This window comes from Cetorhinus maximus, chromosome 15, assembly GCF_964194155.1.
Source record: "Cetorhinus maximus chromosome 15, sCetMax3.hap1.1, whole genome shotgun sequence".
Classification (NCBI taxonomy): domain Eukaryota; kingdom Metazoa; phylum Chordata; class Chondrichthyes; order Lamniformes; family Cetorhinidae; genus Cetorhinus; species Cetorhinus maximus.
This window is the reverse complement of record NC_135893.1, coordinates 91,418,680-91,437,018: the sequence shown is the minus strand read 5'-3', so window position 1 is coordinate 91,437,018 and position 18,339 is coordinate 91,418,680. Positions and strand designations below refer to the sequence as shown.

Genomic DNA, 18,339 nt, shown 5'->3' with positions numbered 1-18,339 from the left:
AATAAGGGGGAAGCCACTTAGGATCGAGATGAGGGGAAATTTATTTACTCAGAGGGTTGTGAATCTTTGGAATTCTCTACTCCAGAGGGTTGTGGAGGCTCAGTCATTGAGTATGTTTAAAGCAGAGATTGACAGATTTCTAAATACCAATGACATAAAGGGATATGGGGATAGTGTGGGAAAAAGGCATTGAAGTGGATGATCAGCCATGATCAAATTGAATGGCGGAGCAGGCTCGATGGGTTGAATGGCTACTCTCCTTTGTTCCTATGTCACTATTCTAATGTAGGAGTAAAAATAATATAGAGTAAGTTGAGGTGTGATTCATACTATGCCAGCATGGCTGCTGAACAGCCATGCAAGCACAAGATAAATAAATCTCTAGATAAGGTTAATCCATAGACCTTTAAAAAATTAACGGATTGCAATATTGACCTTGTAATTATATCCCAACACCTGATTTCCTTTACTCACTTCCACTCAGCATTCTTGAAATAGCTTCTTGAAGGCTCCCCCCGCACCACCCCCTTTGCCCAAATCACTTTTCTTTTCCATGCACATTGTTTTCCTTCCACTAAAGTAATAATCCATTCCTGGATTTTCTAATCTCCATGTGAAGCATTTTGCATTTCTCCACATTGAATTTCATCAGCCAGCTGTCTGCCCAAATCTGCACTATATTCAAATCCTCCGTAATCTTATCCTGTTCAGGTTTGGAGTCTACCAACTTCATTGTATCAACCTGTAAATGTGATCATTTTCCTTGGGACTTGTTGCTCCAGATCACTTATAAAGATTTAAACAAAAGGGGCCTCAGTGGAACCCCACTGGTAACCTTCTCCCATGCTAATTGCAATCTCTGAACCACTATCCTCTGGCTTCTATCGGTCAACCAATTAAGTATTGATTGTAAAATATTTGCACTGATTCCCGCTTTCTCTATTTCCAGTACTAGCTTCTCCAGAGCAATTGTATCAAAGGCCTTACTGAAATCCAGATGCACTGCATCCACTCCCCACTATCAAACTCCTTTGTCACATGCTCAAATTAAAAGTCAGTTCGATTGACAAGATCTTCCCTCCATGAACATCTGCTTGCCGTCTTTTATGATTTTGTTTCTATCTAGATGCTCCATGATCCTCTCTTTAATAACATTAACCACAATGGACATCAAACTTAATGGTTTGTAGATTCCTGGCTGTTTGCAACCTTTTTTAAAAAGAATAACATTTGCCTTTCACCAGTCCCCAGATGCCTCTCCAATATCCAAAGATTTCTGGAAGATTTGTACCAGAGTTCCTCTAATTTCCTCCCTCTTTTCCTTAAGGATCCTTGGATGTGTCTTATCCTGAGATTTATTTGCCTTAAGGTACACAGCTGTTCAGCAACTATGCTGGTAGTAATATGAATTGTACCTCAGCCTGCCTCTCCATTATCCCCACTCCTATGTTACAACAGTCTCAACATTTCAAAAGTGCACTTCATTGGCTGTAAAGTGCTCTGGGACGTCCCAGGGATTTGAAATGTGCTTTATAAATGCAAATCTTTCTTTTTCCTACAAAACCCCCTTGTTCCTTTTCCATATCAAATAAGTTAGCTGTCTCCTCCTGGATGAGGACTGAGGCAAAAAAAGTTATTTAGCACTTTTGCAGCCTGTGCAGCATCAGTTGTCATTATCCTCACCTGAACCCACTTTTAGTGACCTCACTCCATATTTCATTTTTCTTACTCTCTTAATACAACTAAAAACTCTGCATCATTTTTCTTCACTTCTCTTGTTATATTCAATTCAACTTTGCCACCCTGATGCCCTTTATACAGGCCTTTTGGTATAGAATTTATCTTAATTTTGTGCTAATTTCCTTCATGACCGCAAATATGCTTTTATCCTTTGTCATGAGTTGCTTGGTATGTTTTTAAGAGGATGCGATGGCAACAGTTTGATCAAATCTAGAGACTGAGCCAGAGGATAAGGACAGGTTAATATGAATGATCATGGAATTGAGAAGAGGAAATTCGATGATTAGGAGCTGGGATAAGATGAGGTAAAGAGAGTAGGTAGTGAATTTCATAGAAGAAACATGCTCAGTGATAGTTGGGAGAACATAGGGCAGAAATTTCTCCCCGTTGGGGGGGTTGTGTGGGGGGGCACGAACCCGATCGGCGCCCCTGATTGGGGCTGCGCTACCATTTTATGTGGGTGGGCCAATTATGGCCCACAGAGGTGCCTCAGAGGGATTAGTTTAAGCTATGAAACATTGATGAAAGGTACAAAAAAATTTAAGGACATGTCCCCTAATGTGAAACTGTCACATGAGCTGGGATATGTCCATTAATTTTTTCAAAAAATGTTATTTAATTAATAAACCCTTCATGAAACCTCATCCCACCCATGGATGAGGTTTCATGAAAAATGTGAAGGCTATTTGGGCTCTTCACCTGCCTGCCAACCTTAAGGTTGGATGGGCAACATTCTTAACAACTTTAATTACTTTCTTAATGGCCTTAATAGGCCTTTGACAGTTCAGCAGGTGCGCAGCCGACTTGGCTGTGCACCCGCCGAACTGACAATCTAAATGACGCACAGTGACGTCGGGACGCACGCCCGACGTCACCGCCTGTCATTTTACGCATCAGCGAGCGGGCCCCACCCCCCGCTCGCCGACTTGAGATTTCTTCCCATAAAGAACCTGTGAACTTCTCAGTATGTAATGAATGATTAAACCCTTAGAGAACCTTTCCACATTAATCGCATGCTCACATTGCATCTATAGTATTATGGCATAGAACTTAATTGCACAACTTAAAGGGTATGTCTCACACAATGGTTTTCAGCCTTGGAGACATGTTTTTTTATTTGTAGCAGCCTGACATCTCCATGTTTTGTAGAAGGTAATTTCTAGCCATTTTAACAGAATCTTCAAGGCATAGTCTGGTAGTGTCCAGTTTACAATGTCACTTAATTTATTTTCCATAAAGCTCTGAAGTAGCTTGGAACATTTTCTACATCATTGCTCTGTAAGCACAAGTTATTGGTGTTAGTTTAATCTTCTGTTGTTAAAGGCAAGGATCTGAGAATCTTTACAAAGTATAATTAATGAAAATGTTAATGCTGGACATCTCACATGAAAACAGAAATTGCCGGATCTGCAAAAGTGGTGAGTCATGGTCTGAAATAGAGAGATAGGTTAGCCTATTGTGTGATGCCCTTTATCAGAACTCAAAAAACTAACCTTTCTTTTTCAAATGGTTTGCTGACCTATGCTATGCTACTATTGTTTACTGTTCTTATTTCCAATATATAAATTGATTTTGTAAAACAAGCTGAATATTCCTTAATGTCAAACATATGGGCAATACAAAACTGGAAGGATACCAGAATACCAGAAAGGGGAGAGGCAGTGGCTTAGTGGTAACGTGTTTGGACTAGTAATCCAGAGGCCCAGGCTAATGTTCTGGGGACAAGGGTTTAAATCCCACCATGGCAGCTGGTGGAATTTAAATTCAATTAATAATCTGGAATTGAAAAGCTAGTCTCAGTAGTGGTGACCATGAAACCAGTGTTGATTGTTGTAAAAACCCATCTGGTTCACTAATGTCCTTTAGGGAAGGAAATCTGTTTTCTTCACCTGGTCTGGCCTACATGTATCTCCAGACCCACAACAATGTGGTTGACTCTTAACTGCCCCCTGAAATGGTGTGAAAAATCACTCAGTTCAAGGGCAATTAGGGATGGGCAACAAATGGTGGCCTTGATAGTGGTGTCTGTGTTAATCAAAATAATGCTTTGAGCATTTTTTTTACTTCAAACAGCATATTGCCAAGAAGAAATGCAAATTTCTGTTCATGTTCTGTTTTGCTGAATATTCAACAGTTTTACTGCAAAATTACACCACATCAATAAGTAATTAGCGACCACCTACGGGGTGCCATGGTTGAGCTTGATTTGTTAAATAGTGTTTGTGAACGTTAGGCAGATACGTTTCCTGTGGTTCTTATTATACAACCAGCAGGGGATAGCGACACTCAGAAAAGAGGCGAGAACCTATTGGTATCTTAGCCAAATGCACTTTAACAAAAATTGGGATGCCACCATGAAGCTAACATAATTGTTCTGGCAAAATCACTAAATCCTCAGTGGTTTCTGCAATCACCCTCACTGCTGGAGATTCCAAATGATTCCCTTCATTGCTCTGTTTTTCCTTAACTGAGATCGACAGCACTGATTCAAATTAATCTCCTAGAGGCAGTTAATAAAGTCACAGCTTAATATCAACCAATATTTTCTGTAACTTAAAGTACCTTGTGCTGTCAGACTCTCGTCCTCTGTGCTAAAGTTGACAGAAGCAGTGGGAACAAAACAGTACATTTTCAGTTTTTCAAGTATTCAGGTGTCATTGCCACCCATTAGGGATTAGAAACATGACAGCAAATCCAATAAATAAGCATCACACAATATGCTATGGGTTTTTGAAGTGACTTTTCAGCACTAACTGTAAACAGAATGCAAGCACCTGCTATCACAGCTGCTACAGTATGCTGCATACAGCACCGTCTGCTTAAAATGTTTGTCGTCAACGGACAGCATGTTATCAGCATCCCTCATCATTTGTTTAATATGTTGTCATTTAAGGCTTTTAATGACTCTCCATATGTGATGTATCTGGCTCTATATGCGATGACTGTGGCTGTATATGTATAGGCAGGATTGGCTGCTTCACCCAGAGCATACCCACAACAACTGAGTTGAGCTAAGACTGCATTCATACGCACCACATAAACTAACATGAGGAAATAGTTTGAGAAAGATTAATGTTGAGCATTCACTTCACAAAGAGAAAACATTTGTTGACCATAAGCAATGAGTTTCTGTAGAACTGAAAGTTTTGTATGTGTAGTTATCATTTAGTGGGGCATGTCTAATATTGATGCTTTTGTCTATGTTTATTGAAAGCTATACTATTAAGTACTTCTGTATGGCCTAAGTATCTTGGTTAATTTGAAGATGCTGCCTGACAGTGATGGTGAAATTATACTCACCAATGTTGACATCATGGTTGGTAAATTTGCTTGCATAGAGACACTTGTGATATTGCTATGGAAGGCTGAAGCTCATAAAATGTCAGCTGTACCACTGCAGTCATGGCCTTCAAGGTGTGCCATGATTGTATATGCAGTTGTGCAGCATGCTGCACATGCACCAAAAACATGTAGAGTAGACAGATTATGATGTCAAACTGTCTAATGCTGATTTGGTTCCCAATCTGCAATTTTGGACTTCGCAGGTCCTGTTATCGCCTTTGCTTACTCCCAGCCGAACATGTGCTCGAAAGACTCCCCTCACTATTTAATGAGATCAGCATGAAACTTCCGGATGTGGTGTTTCTGAATTTTTTCTGCTACAGCTAAGTGAGGGGGAAGTACTGTGCTCAGTGTTGTTAGGCGGGTTTGAAAAGGTTTTTGCATTCAGAATGAAGTGGTGCTGGACTTTCATAAGGAAGTCAGAGGAGTTATAAGGCTTGTCAGCTGAAAGCTTGCTTTCAGTAGAGTAGTGTCTATAGTTGCAGTCCCTCTTGGGTACAGCATTACAGGGACTTATAACACAGGCAGCAGAGATGGGAAGCTGTGCACAGAGGGAAGAGATGGAAGACTCTCAATCGAATGTTCTACTCATTAAAGCTCTTCAGGGAGCACTGTTCCTACCTTCATCTCAGCCAGGAGCAGTGTCTGAGACAGTTTCATTTCACCAAGGAGGTAGTCACTGAACTGTGTCACCTCCTCCAACCAGACCAACAACCATAAGTTGTGGGTGAGGACGATGCTGCCATTAGGCATGAAGATTACCATTGCCCTCAATTTCTACACCAGCAAACACTTGCAGATGGGAGCAGACTACACTGCCAACATCTCACAGTTTATCGTGCAGTGCTTCATCATGGATTTTATGAAGGTCCTCTATGCCAGAGGGGACTTGATAGTCTTCTCTCTTACCAGGGTGAAGTAGGGGGAGTAGCCAAGTAAATTTGCCAGGCCAGAGGGATTCCCAGTGGTGCAAGGAGCCATTGACTGCTTCCACATGTCTCTGTGGGGCCCAAGTATTAGTGGGAAGATGTACTGTAACACAAGAGCTTCCTCTCCCTGAAGGTGCAATTGGTCTGCAACCATGTAGAGAACATCATGTCGGTGAATGTCCACTATCCTGGCAGCAGTCACAATGCTTTTATCTTGCTGCAATATTTGTGCCACTAAGATGAACCAGAAGATGACTCCTTGGTGATCAGGGCTACCTGCTCTACACCTGGCTAATGGCTCCCCTCCACCATCCAATCATGCCTGGACAATACACCTGTAATGAGAGCCATGTAGCCATAAGGAATATTGTGGAGCAAACCATCGGTATTCTGAAACAACAGTCCTGTTACTTGGACTGCTTGGGGAGAGCCCTCCAGTACTTGCCAGAGCATGTCTCCAAATTCATGATGGTCTGTTGTGTCCTCCACAACCTCTCTGTCAGCCCTTGCCACCAGGCCTTTGGCAGCCACTTCGGGAAGAGGAAGAGGTGGGGGGGGAGAGAAGAGGCATCGAGGACCTTTTTGCTTCAGACAGGCTATCTGTGAGCAGCTGTTCAGACTCTGATTCCCCTGAAATACCATCACAACATCACCACTGTGCTACAATTCCCCACCTTTCTATCACAGCATCCTCTTGGCCAAAACCTTAAAATAAAAGATACCACACAAAAACATTCCCTTATGGTATTATCCAACAACACTTCCAGTAATGCATTCAAAAATGAACTATTCACACTTATGCATTCCCTTAGTGCCTGTCTTGTAAATATATTTGCCTGGCCAAGTGCTCCTATACAGTGCTACCTGAGTGGTTGCAGCATGGCTGGTGGAAAGCTGCCGATTTTCATTAGGGAGACTGTAGATGGCCTTTCAGGAGGACCTCAAGCAGTTTGGGTCTTGAGGGCTCGGCTTTGGACTGCACCACCTTGCTTTGGGCAACAGCATTCTGGGCTGGCTGGCTGAAAGGTAACAGCAAACGCACTAGTGCTGAGGTGGTGGTGGGAGGATGAGAGCATCATCTTCAGCTGCTTCATCAATGACCTTTCTTCCATTATAAGGTCAGAAGTGGGGATGTACGCTGCTGATTGCACGATGTTCAGCACCATTCATGACTCCTCAGATACTGAAGCAGTGCATGTCCAAATGCAGCAAGACCTGGACAATATCCACGCTTGGGCTGACAAGCGGAAAGTAATATTCGTGCCACACAAGTGTCAGGCAGTGATCATCTCCAACAAGAGAGAACCCGACCATCACCCCCAATGTTCAATGGCATTACCATCACTGAATTCCCCACTATCAACATCCTGGGGGTTACCATTGACCAAAAACTGAACTGGACTAGCCATATAAATACTGTGGCTACAAGAGCAGGTCGGAGGCTAGGAATCCTGCGATGAGTAACTCACCTCCTGACTCCCCAAAGCCTGTCCACCATCTACAAGGCACAAGTCAGGAGTGTGATGGAATACTCTCCACTTGCCTGGATGAGTGCAGCTCCCACAACACTCAAGAAGCTTGACACCATCCAGGACAAAGCAGCCCTTGATTCAAAGCACATCCACAAACATTCACTCACTCCATCACCAACGCACAGTAGCAGCAGCGTGTACAATCTACAAGATGCACTGCAGGAATTCACCAAGGCTCCTTTGACAGCACCTTCCAAACCCACAACCACTACCATCTAGAAGGACAAGGGCAGCAGACACATGGGAACACCACCACCTGGAAGTTCCCCTCCAAGCCACTCACCATCCTGACTTGGAAATATATCGGCGTTCCTTCACTGTCGCTGGGTCAAGATCCTGGAACTCCCTTCCTAACAGCACTGTGGGTGTACCTACACCACATGGACTGCAGTGGTCAAGAAAGCAGCTCACCACCACCTTCTCAAGGGCAATCAGGGATGGGCAATAAATGCTGGCCCAGCCAGTAAAGCCCACATCCTGTGAATGAATTAAAAAAAAACTCTCCTGGGGCAGCACCTTCACAGTCGGAGTAATCTGCTGCAGCACAGATTGCTGGGCTGCTGTATGGCCTGTGTGCCTTTTGACCACTGGTACCTGCAGCCATGATGGTCACAGTCTGAGCCTACATGGTAACAAGCAAGTATTTGGCATTTGAAGATGCATTCACTGACCTTGACCACTCATGTGAGGTCATTGAACATTTCCCAGCACTGCAACAAGGTTCTTGGGGTCAGACCCCTGCCCTCTGTGGCCACCTGTTCCCATTTCCTTCAGAAAGTATGCATTGAAGGCCCCTGTGGAAACATTGGGTGGTATTTAATGGAGACAATGGAGGTCTCATCTGTTAGCTGAAGAGCCGACAAGAGTCCCATGTCACCTCCTTTCAGGAAGGCCTGCCACATTAAGTGCCAACTGGGCAGTGGTGGGCCTTCTGCAGGATCAAAGACTCCAGGAGAAGAAATCCTGATGTCAAGGGCTGCTGGCCAATTGGAGGCGAGCAGGTGTGCATTGCTTGGCAGTGTCACTGGGGAAACAGTGGATGCTGCTGGTAACCACCCAAAGTCCAGGGTTGCCAAGGGACACTAGCCATAGATGAATGAGGCAGGATGAGGGTCTCGAAGTGAGTGTCATGGGGGAGGAGGTCAGCAGCAAGGGCCAGAAGGTGGCTCTCACGGACATTTGCCCCCTTCCCAATGCTGTGTCCCTTGATCAGGCACTGAGTGCCTTTGAATGAGGGACACGCCTCCACCCCCCAACCTTGGAAGCCCACAAGCCACCCCAGAAGTGTTTGCTTTTCAGGCTTCCCGCATGGCGAGGCCCGTGCTTGTTGCTGGGTGAAAACCAACAACAGTGAGATGAGGCCTTTAAGTGGGCATTAATTGCTCATTTAAGAGCCTCAATTGGCTGTGGGGAAGAATGGCCATCCCTGGACTTAATTGAGGCAGAGGCAGTGTCCCTGGGTGGGATTTTCTGCACCTGCCCACCACTGGGATCTTCTGGTCCTGCCGCAAATCAATGGACTTCTGGCTGGGGCGCCACCTTGCCCATGGCTGGTCCCGCCCTCGACAGGGTAGGAAAATCCCAGCCCCCATCTGGCACCCACCCATCCGATTAAATGCCCCCACCCACCCCCATCTCCAAACCTGTTTGAGGAGAGGGCATTAAATTCCGCTCATTACATCTGTCCTCCTCTCAACATCCTGGACTAAGGCCTCCAACACCGCACCAGTGAATCTGGGCACCCCCTCTGTCACCTGTTGCTCCATTAAACACTCTCTGACACAGTTCTAGCAGCTGCTGTGTCTTGTGTGCAATTCCTCTTTTAATAGGTGCAGGCTGCCTTTAAAAAGCGTAGGCTAACTAACACTGTGCTGGCCATGCACACTCCTGTGCATGCAGCCAATCAGCAGTGCATTTCACACTGGGCCGCACATCACAATCATTGAAATGTGGAGGCAGTGTGAAGTTTGCATACTGCGTGCCTCAACATGATTGGGCACGGGGTAATCATGCATCATGATCCCCATGTCTGCAAATGGGCTTCAACACATTTTTAGCCCTGCAAGTGTTAATCTGGCATTGTGAAGCGTGGGCTGTTCTCCTTAGAGAAGGAACGGTTGAGAGGAGATTTGGTAGAGTTGTCCAAAATCATTAGGGGTTTGGACAAAATAAATAATGAGAAACTGTTCCTATTGGACACCAATTTGTGAATGGCAAAAGAACCAAAGGTGACATAAGGTAAAATAAATTACATGTTTGAGTAGTTAGAATACACTGCCAGAATGTGGGATGAAAGCAAATTCAGTCATGGTTTTCAGAAGGGAATGGGATAATTATCTGAAGAGAAAAGATTTGCTGGTGGGACTAGCTGAGTTGCTCTCACAGAGCTACCACAGACATGACAGGCCAAATGGCATTCTTCTGCACTGTGATCAATGAATCTATAAGGAACAGTGCAATGCATTGATTGAAACTACTTATAGTGTGCTTAATATCAGTCCATGTGCTGACTGAATCTTTTAGTTACACTTACTTGGGAAACAGTCAGCTTCAAGATCTTAGTCATTTTTGCCAAGTATGTAGCTGATCTTGGTTCCGATTCACAGGCTGACAAAGCATGTTGAAGAGCCTCCGAAGTAATTTTTCAATCAATGTTGAGAATGGAACAATTTCAAATTGAGCTGCCAGTTTTCAATAATTCAATGTGAATTCACTCATTTCTTTATCATTATCAGACTGTCAGGGGAGCTCTTAATTCAGCTGCTTCCTGATCTGAAACTGTTGATAAATTGAACTGTTTTCTTATTAAAGGAAAAGGGTTCCATTGTATATTTTAAATAAATACTTAACAAGTCAGTCATTGTTTTAAGGTGTTGTTGGGCGGGAGGGTGCTGATCATCTTTATTTGCTATTTACTTGTTCAGTGCACAACACAGTGATCATACATCCATAAATTAAATGAGTGATGAGTATTTATGAAGAAAATTTTGATTTCTTGCTAAAAATCTTCTCTTGCTGATTGTGAACCACATTGAGAAATGTTCAGAGTGCCAGAGAATTTGTGACAATTGGTTCCCTTTTGTGTTATATATATTTCATTAGGTGTTATTTTGCTTTTTTTGACAATTTGTTAAGCAGAATATTTGGTTTGCTGTTTATCGGCTCTATTTTAAATAGTTTCTATGAGTAAAATACAAAATCAGAGCAAATTTTATGGTACTCCCTTGAGTTTTGCACAGTCTTCACTAGTATATGTCTGTAAAAATACTCTGCCAGAACTGGCTTGTGTCCACATCCTTCCTGTAGACATAGAAATTTGGCTTTGATATCCAGGGATTTTCAGTGCTTATGGCTATTATTCTGTGTCCAAAAAGGCGTTCACTCTGCACAAACACAATTCTGCGTCACCTGCCATTCTGGTAAGGATCATACAAGAGGCATTCTTTACCCATATTAGAAACAGGCTTTAGGTCATTAACTTATGCAAATACTAACTCCTGCTTCTGCTCCCTCTTGCAACCTAGGCTTGCGCCTTAGGCAGCCAGTACCTTTGATTGCCTCTGGGCAATCAAAACAAACTTAAGTAGCATGGAATGAAGAAAAGATTAATACTTGCCTTAACCGCCGCCACTTCCGATATCTCCAACCTCAGACCCAACTCTGACCTCAAGGTCCCTCTGATCTCCACCTAGCCCTGACTCCTAGCCTCTCCCTCAAATGCACTGTGAGGGCCAGCCAACAATACCGCAGACTGCTGCGACCTTAGCCAACCACTTACCTGCACATTGGCACATTAACCTGTTCGGGCTGTACCTTCCACATGACAATGAGCCCAGAGGCTCAAAATCTGAGCTCCTCAGACCTTCACGTTCAAGAGCGGGCTGTTAGAATTCTGCAGGTCAGGTGCTCAAAATTGAACACTGCTGAATTTCTAGGCCATAGAATATTGATGGGATGATATTACCTGTCCCAAATCTCATCATTCTGCTATACTTGTCCCCTCATCAGAGGGAAAACAAGAGCAGTGGATCAAGGTAGAGGATAAGAATTTAATGTAGAAACCTTATGTTAGTTGATACTTTTGCAATTAATTGACCAATTTGCAGGCTCTTCTGATATGCAGCCAACTGCCTAACAACAAGCTCCATGAGGTAACCATTTGTTGGAGTTCAGCGTGGGGATTCCCCTGTATATCATTTTCATAGAAGAGCCAGAGGAGGATGGTAGGGAAGTTCACTTGCTAAGACATCACAGGAGGAACTTCAGTCCCTGTGGACATTATTTAGCAGCACATGTTATCAGACCCTATTGCTCTTTCTGTTGTCTATATATGGAGATCTGCTTATGAGGCTGCATTTCACTAAAAAAGCAGTGGCAGTTGCTGCTGTTGGACATTCAGCCACCCTTCATCATTTTGATTGCACTTACAGTCCTGCAGAATCAGAGGCCAACTCGGAGAGGGTAGTTTCGCTCTACTTCAGTTCAGCACCCCATAGTTTGTAAATCCAATGTGTTGTCACTCTTGATTTGCTAATTGATTACGGGAAACAGAACTCTGGCCATGGATTAATCAGGCATGCACAGGAGCCTCTCCTAAACAGAGCAGCTAAAATTACAGCCAGGCAGGAGCCAGGCATTCTGTCTGGCAGAAACCTGAACTACCGCTACTGGTCTCAGACTAGTAATGCACTCTTTAAAAAAGAAAGGATAAGAAAAGTAATAAAAGGATGAGAAATAATGTTTTTTTTAATATTCTTTTAGATTATTTCATTTTTAGGAAAGTCTTAAAATAATATGTGAGCAAATTTGTATATGCATGCACATTTAATAAAATCCAGTTGCAGTTTTGTTAACTATTGGGTAATTAAACATTGGGTAATTAAATAGGAAAAGTTATCACTGGTTTTTGCATCCTAAAATTATTTGTCTGTTATTACTTTTCAAAAAACAGGTTATAAAATATAATATTTGTTGCTTTCTCCCCAGGTTATTACCCTGGAAGGATGGGTGGACATCATGTATTATGTTATGGATGCACATTCTTTTTACAATTTTATATATTTTATACTGCTTATAATTGTAAGTATATGTGATTTAAGAGCTTAAAAGTCTACATTTGCTTTAATGGTGAATATTTGTATATTGTACATTTTCTAAAATATTACTTATTAGGGTGAGTTTTCAGATTAGACTGTAGACTTTAGATGATCTTTATTGCATGTGGGCAAAATATAAAAACTATTGTTTAGTTTATTTTTAATGGATGTTTTAGTTAGACATTTTATTTGATTCATAAACTATTGTGGCACAGGATAAGATAGTTTAGATTATGTACCTGAAGAGAAATATATTTTAAGAATATAGAATCAAAGTAGTAACACCAGGGTAACTGGCAGCCCATTGCTGCATATACTTCATTCACTCACCATCTCAGAGACACCAATTCCAATAGATTGGAAATGCAACTAGGCGGCAGCACAGAGTAAGTAAGAGCACTGCTGAACACGAGCAAGATCAGATAGAAGAGAGGGAGCAGGGAGTGTTTTCTTAAGGATGAGGTCTCGTTGCTCCCTAGCTGTTGAGGTCAGGCCCAAACTTCAAGGGAAGAACACATTTTGAAGATGAGAGGTTGTGGGAGGATTACCAGAGGAGTCCTGCAGCTATGTGAATGGAATGCTAAGTTCCATCATGCAGAATCTGCACAGCCTTGGATAGAATGTCAATTCTAGAGCCATCTGCAGTGCGCTGCTCAAACATCTGCCATTCAGGCCTTGGCCACAGCATTGGGCATGATGACTTGATGAGCTTGCCAAGTAGTGACAGGCTACCAAGATGTCATTGATGCCACAGGGGCTCTGCAGCTGCAGATTAGAATTAACAGTGAAAAGGAAGCTTCAAATATGCTTTGAATGGAAGTAGGCTTGGCAGAGATGTTTCTCTTTTGTAGCAGTAGTTCCACGTGACTCATCTGCCTGCCCATCACTCACTATGACCATCCAAAAACCAGAAGACAGGCTGGACCAAACCATCCTGATAGCAATAGAGACTTCACAACCTGTGTAAGGGCCACCTGTGATCTATGCTTAATAAGATTGAGGCCAGCACTATGTACTGGAGACATTCTTGGCGGTGGGAATTCACTAAGAAAGCATGATAGAAAAGGCAGACCCACCTAAAATGCCATCTTAAAAGGGCAACACCATAGTGATAAGCATTGGACAGATAGCTGCACATATTTTTCGATTGTCTTTACTTGGCTGTTCTCTTTGGCATATTGAATAATGATGAACTGGGAAAACGAGTGTGGGTATTTAGATTGATAGTGCAAGAAGGAGAGTGTAAATTTGGCTTTGAAGTTTCTCTTTCTATTCAAAGTAAGATGGAATCCTTGCATGATTGGGGTTTGGGGGCTGGGAAGGAACATTCCTGTCTTCTGGTAACCCTAAGAGGACCAAGTAACAACACTCTGAAACAAGTACTGAAGCTGCAACACTATTTTGAATGCCAAAAGTCAAAGATCAGGACCTTCCTTGAAAATACCACCTTCTGTCCTTAAGATAGTGTTGGTGACCTTTAAAACAGACAACGTGGGAAGGGCACTGCCAGGTTATTTTGAGTGGCAATCTGCCCCAGCTATTATAGGAAATCTGTGGGCAGAGACATCAGGCATTTATCTACAAATAACTTACATCGATGTGTACCCCCTTCACGTCCAGCCACTTGAAAAGCCTGACAGAAAATTAAGGAGTGATGTTATTCCAGCACAGAACAGAGACAACGGGTTAGCAACAATTTTTCTGTGTGTTTGAGTCAGGAAAATTCACCCTATGTAGCATTAATGTGGAAAAGTAATCCCTTTTTAAAATTTCTTTCCCAACCTATCGAAGAGAGAATTGTTCTGACGACAGTATCCTGGATATTAGACAACACGCTCACAAGCATTAGGAAATGTTAAGTGGTGCTTTCTTTCGGTTATATCAATTTTAAAACATCATTTTAATATAATGTCACATACAACATATTCTGTTAAATTAGATTACTGATATGAGGTACCTCTAAGATATTCAGTCTCCCTTGAATATGAGATGAGTTCCATTCTTAATACTTTGGTTCCAACAAAACAAAATGAGTTAATGAACTCTATTAAAGTGAAGACCAACAATTGCCAGCACAGGGAATTACCATTTTTGCTGTCTTTGTGAATATAAAACTGATTTTTTGTAATCATGTCTTTAAAAATATTCTTTAGGTTGGTTCATTCTTCATGATTAACCTGTGCCTGGTTGTCATAGCAACTCAGTTTTCAGAAACAAAGCAACGTGAGAACCAATTAATGCAGGAGCAGCGAGCCCGCTTTCTTTCAAATGATAGCACAATCGCCAGCTTCTCTGAGCCTGGAAGTCTCTATGAAGAGCTTCTGAAATACATTTGCCACCTCTTTAGGAAAGTGAAGCGGCGCACACTGCGCCTTTACAACATCTGGCAAAATAAACAACGCAAGAAAGTCACCCCAAACAGCTCGAATGGTCAGGAGAGAAAATGGCGGAATAAGGGACGTGTAAGGTCAATTCATCATTTAATTCACCACCACCATCATCATCATCACCATCATTATCATATCAGCAATGGTAATTCAAGGGCACAGCAGGGCAGTCCAGAACTTTGTGATGTGGAGATGAAATCTTTACGAGCTGGCAGTAAGCTCATGCTTCCTTCATCTGTATTAAACCACCAGAATCCTTCTTCAGGTGCCGAGTCAGTTCACAGTATTTACCATGCCGACTGCCACTTTGAAGGCCCACAAATGACATGCAAGTCTTCCACTGCAGCTAATGTTAAGCTAATGGCTGGCCTTACACATCATGGGGGCATGAACTATCCAACAATAGTTCCATCTGTGACTAGTAGAAGCAGCTGCACACCAAAACTAAAAGGCAAGAGAAGCAGTAATACGCCCATCACTATGGGCAAAGGGAACCCTAACATGAACTTGGCAGATTCCTATGGCAAACTGCACCATTTTGTGGGAGAACATGGTAAGAAATGTCACTGTTATTTTGCAGCAATTGTTTACTAGTCACTTCAAAATTAATTCTAATAGGTTAAAAGCTTCATGAGGAAGCCACTCAATTTTACAAATGCACTGATGTTTAAAACATTAAGCAGGATAAATGAGAAGATTAAAAATAATGCATATCTGTGACTGATTACCTGGCAATTTGGCTATGAAGTTTTCTTTCTGTTCAATGTAAGTTGGAACCATCGCGTGATTGGGGCAGTAAACTCCTTAGGGAGTTCTGATGTGGTGGATTACTAGAGCAAAGTTGCTCACATAGATAAGACTATAGTTTTGTTACAGTATATAAAATGCTGGTTTTATTGAATTTTGGTCAGTTCAATTTTTTGCTGGGTACAGTTGAAGATACATATATCCAGTGTGCTTCACATAGTTAGTATATGATAATGTCTACACAGAAGGATTAATAATCACAAAATTGTTACGGTGTAGAAGGAGGCCATTTGGCTCATCGTGTCTGCACCAGTTCTCTGAGCGTTTTAACTTAGTACCAATCTCGTGCCTTTTCTCCGTAGCCCTGCACTTTGTTTCTATTTAGATAGTCATTCAATGCCCTCTTGAATGCCTCAATTGAACCTACTTCCACCACACTTCCAGGCAGTGCATTCCAAACCCTAACTACTCGATGTGTGAAAAAGTTTTTTCTCATTTTGCATTTGCTTCTTTTGCAAAACACCTTAAAACTGTGCCCTCTGGTTCTCGATCCATTTACAAACGGGAACTGTTTCTCCCTATCAGTTTACCAAATATCTCTTCCTTATCAATTTTAAAGCCTTCTAGTGACTGAGTTTCCTCCTCTGTCACCATGGCCTGGGCAGCATCTACCTCGTAGGTAAAGATAGATGCAAAGTATTCATTTAACGCCTCAGCCATGCGTCTTGCCTCCATTTGTAAATCTCCTTTCTGGTCCATAACCTGCCCTACTCTTCCTTTTACCACCCTTTCACTATTGATGTCCAGGCCCCTCATTATTTTTAAAACTTCTATCAAGTCTTCTCCTCTCCAAGGGAAACAGCCCCAACTTGTCCAATCTTTCTTAATAACTGAAGTGCCCCATCCCTGGAATCATGCTCGTAAACCTCTTCTGCACTCTCTCCAATGCGTTCACATCCTTGCTAAAGTGTGGCACTCAGAACTGTACACAATACTCCAGCTGAGGTCTAATCAGTGTCTTATATAAGTTCATCATAAACCTCCCTGCTCTTGTACTCTATGCCCCTATTAATGAAGCCGAGAACACTGTATGCTTTAGAAACAGCTCTCTCTACCTGTCCTGGCACCTTTAATGATTTACATACATATACACCCAGGTGTCTCTGCTCCTACACACCTTTCAGAATAGTATCTTTTATTTTATACTGCCTCTCCAGATTCTTTGTACCAAAGTGTGTATCACCTCTGTCACCTCACACTTCTCCGTATTGAACTTCATCTGCCACCTATCTGCCGACTCCACCAATGTGTCAATGTCTTTTTGAAGTTTGACACCCTCCTCCTCACAGTTTACAATTCTCCCAAGTTTTGTGTCATCTGCAAACTTTGAAATTGTCTCCTGCACACCAAGATCTATATCATTTAGATATATCAGGAAGAGCAAGGGTCCCAATACCGAACCCTGGTGAACTCCACTACAAACCTTCTTCCAGCTGGAAAAATACCCATTAACTATTACTCTCTGTTTCCTATCACTCAGCCAATTTTGTATCCACATTGCTACTGCCCCTTTTATTCCATGAACTATAGGGCAGAATCTTGCCCTTGGGTGGCGGGCAGGCCTCACCGGCCTGGCGGCGGGCGGGCAGCTGACCCCCGCCACTGAAACAGGGCTCGCCACCATTTTATGTGGGCGGGCCAATTAAGGCCCGCCCAGCAGCATCCCCGATGGGAAGCGCTATGCTCTTCCTGTGTTGGGGGGGGAGGGAATCCCCAGCTGTCAAAGTGCGCTCTTTCGCACATGCGCGCGAAAGAGCGCACTTCTCCCTGAGGCAAAGTCCTGTCTCAGGGAGAATACTGATACTGTCAAAAACATTAAAAATAGAAACAGTAAAAAATTATTAACATGTCCCCCTCATGTGACAATGTCACATGAGATGGGACATGTTAATAAAAAACACATACACTTTCTTAATTTTTTACAATACGGACATGAAACTTCATCCCGCCAGTGGATGAAGCTTCATCAATAATCTGGAGCCCGCTGGGGCTCCTGGCCTGCCCGCCAGCCTTAAGGTTGGCCAAGCAGGTCTTTAATTACTTTAAATAGCCTGTCAATGGCCTCAATTGGCCATTGACAGGTCAGTGGGTGGACAGCTGATTTCGCTGTCTGCCCGCCTTCCTAAAACTTTAAATGGACCAGGATGACGTCGGGGATTCCTGCCAACGTCATCCCACGTCATTTTCCTCTCAGCAACCGGGCCCCGCCCCCAAATCGCCGAGGGAAAAGTCCTGGCCATAACTTTCCTCACAAGTCTGTTGTTTGGCACTGTATCGAACACCTTTTGGAAGTCTATATACACCACTTCAACGACCTTGCTCTCATCAACCATCTCTGCTACCTCATCAAAAAGCTCCAGTAAATTAGTTAGACACGATTTTCCTTTAACAAATCCAGGCTGACTCATCCCAATCAATCCAAATTTTTCTATCCTGAATAATTGTTTCTAGAAGTTTCCCCACCACCAAAGTTAAACTGACTGGTCTGTAATTGCAGGGCAGATCT

General features: G+C 42.8%; 1 protein-coding gene across 1 annotated transcript in view; it reads left to right on the top strand.

Annotated features, from left to right (window-relative positions):
- cacna1ha (calcium channel, voltage-dependent, T type, alpha 1H subunit a) overlaps window positions 1-18,339 on the top strand; it is a 610,320-nt gene that overhangs the window by 375,492 nt on the left and 216,489 nt on the right. The window contains exons 8-10 of the mRNA XM_078558934.1: window positions 12,530-12,622; window positions 14,793-15,101; window positions 15,279-15,579. Of these exons, the coding sequence (XP_078415060.1) occupies window positions 12,530-12,622; window positions 14,793-15,101; window positions 15,279-15,579 (703 nt within the window). The remainder of the gene's footprint in view (window positions 1-12,529; window positions 12,623-14,792; window positions 15,102-15,278; window positions 15,580-18,339) is intronic.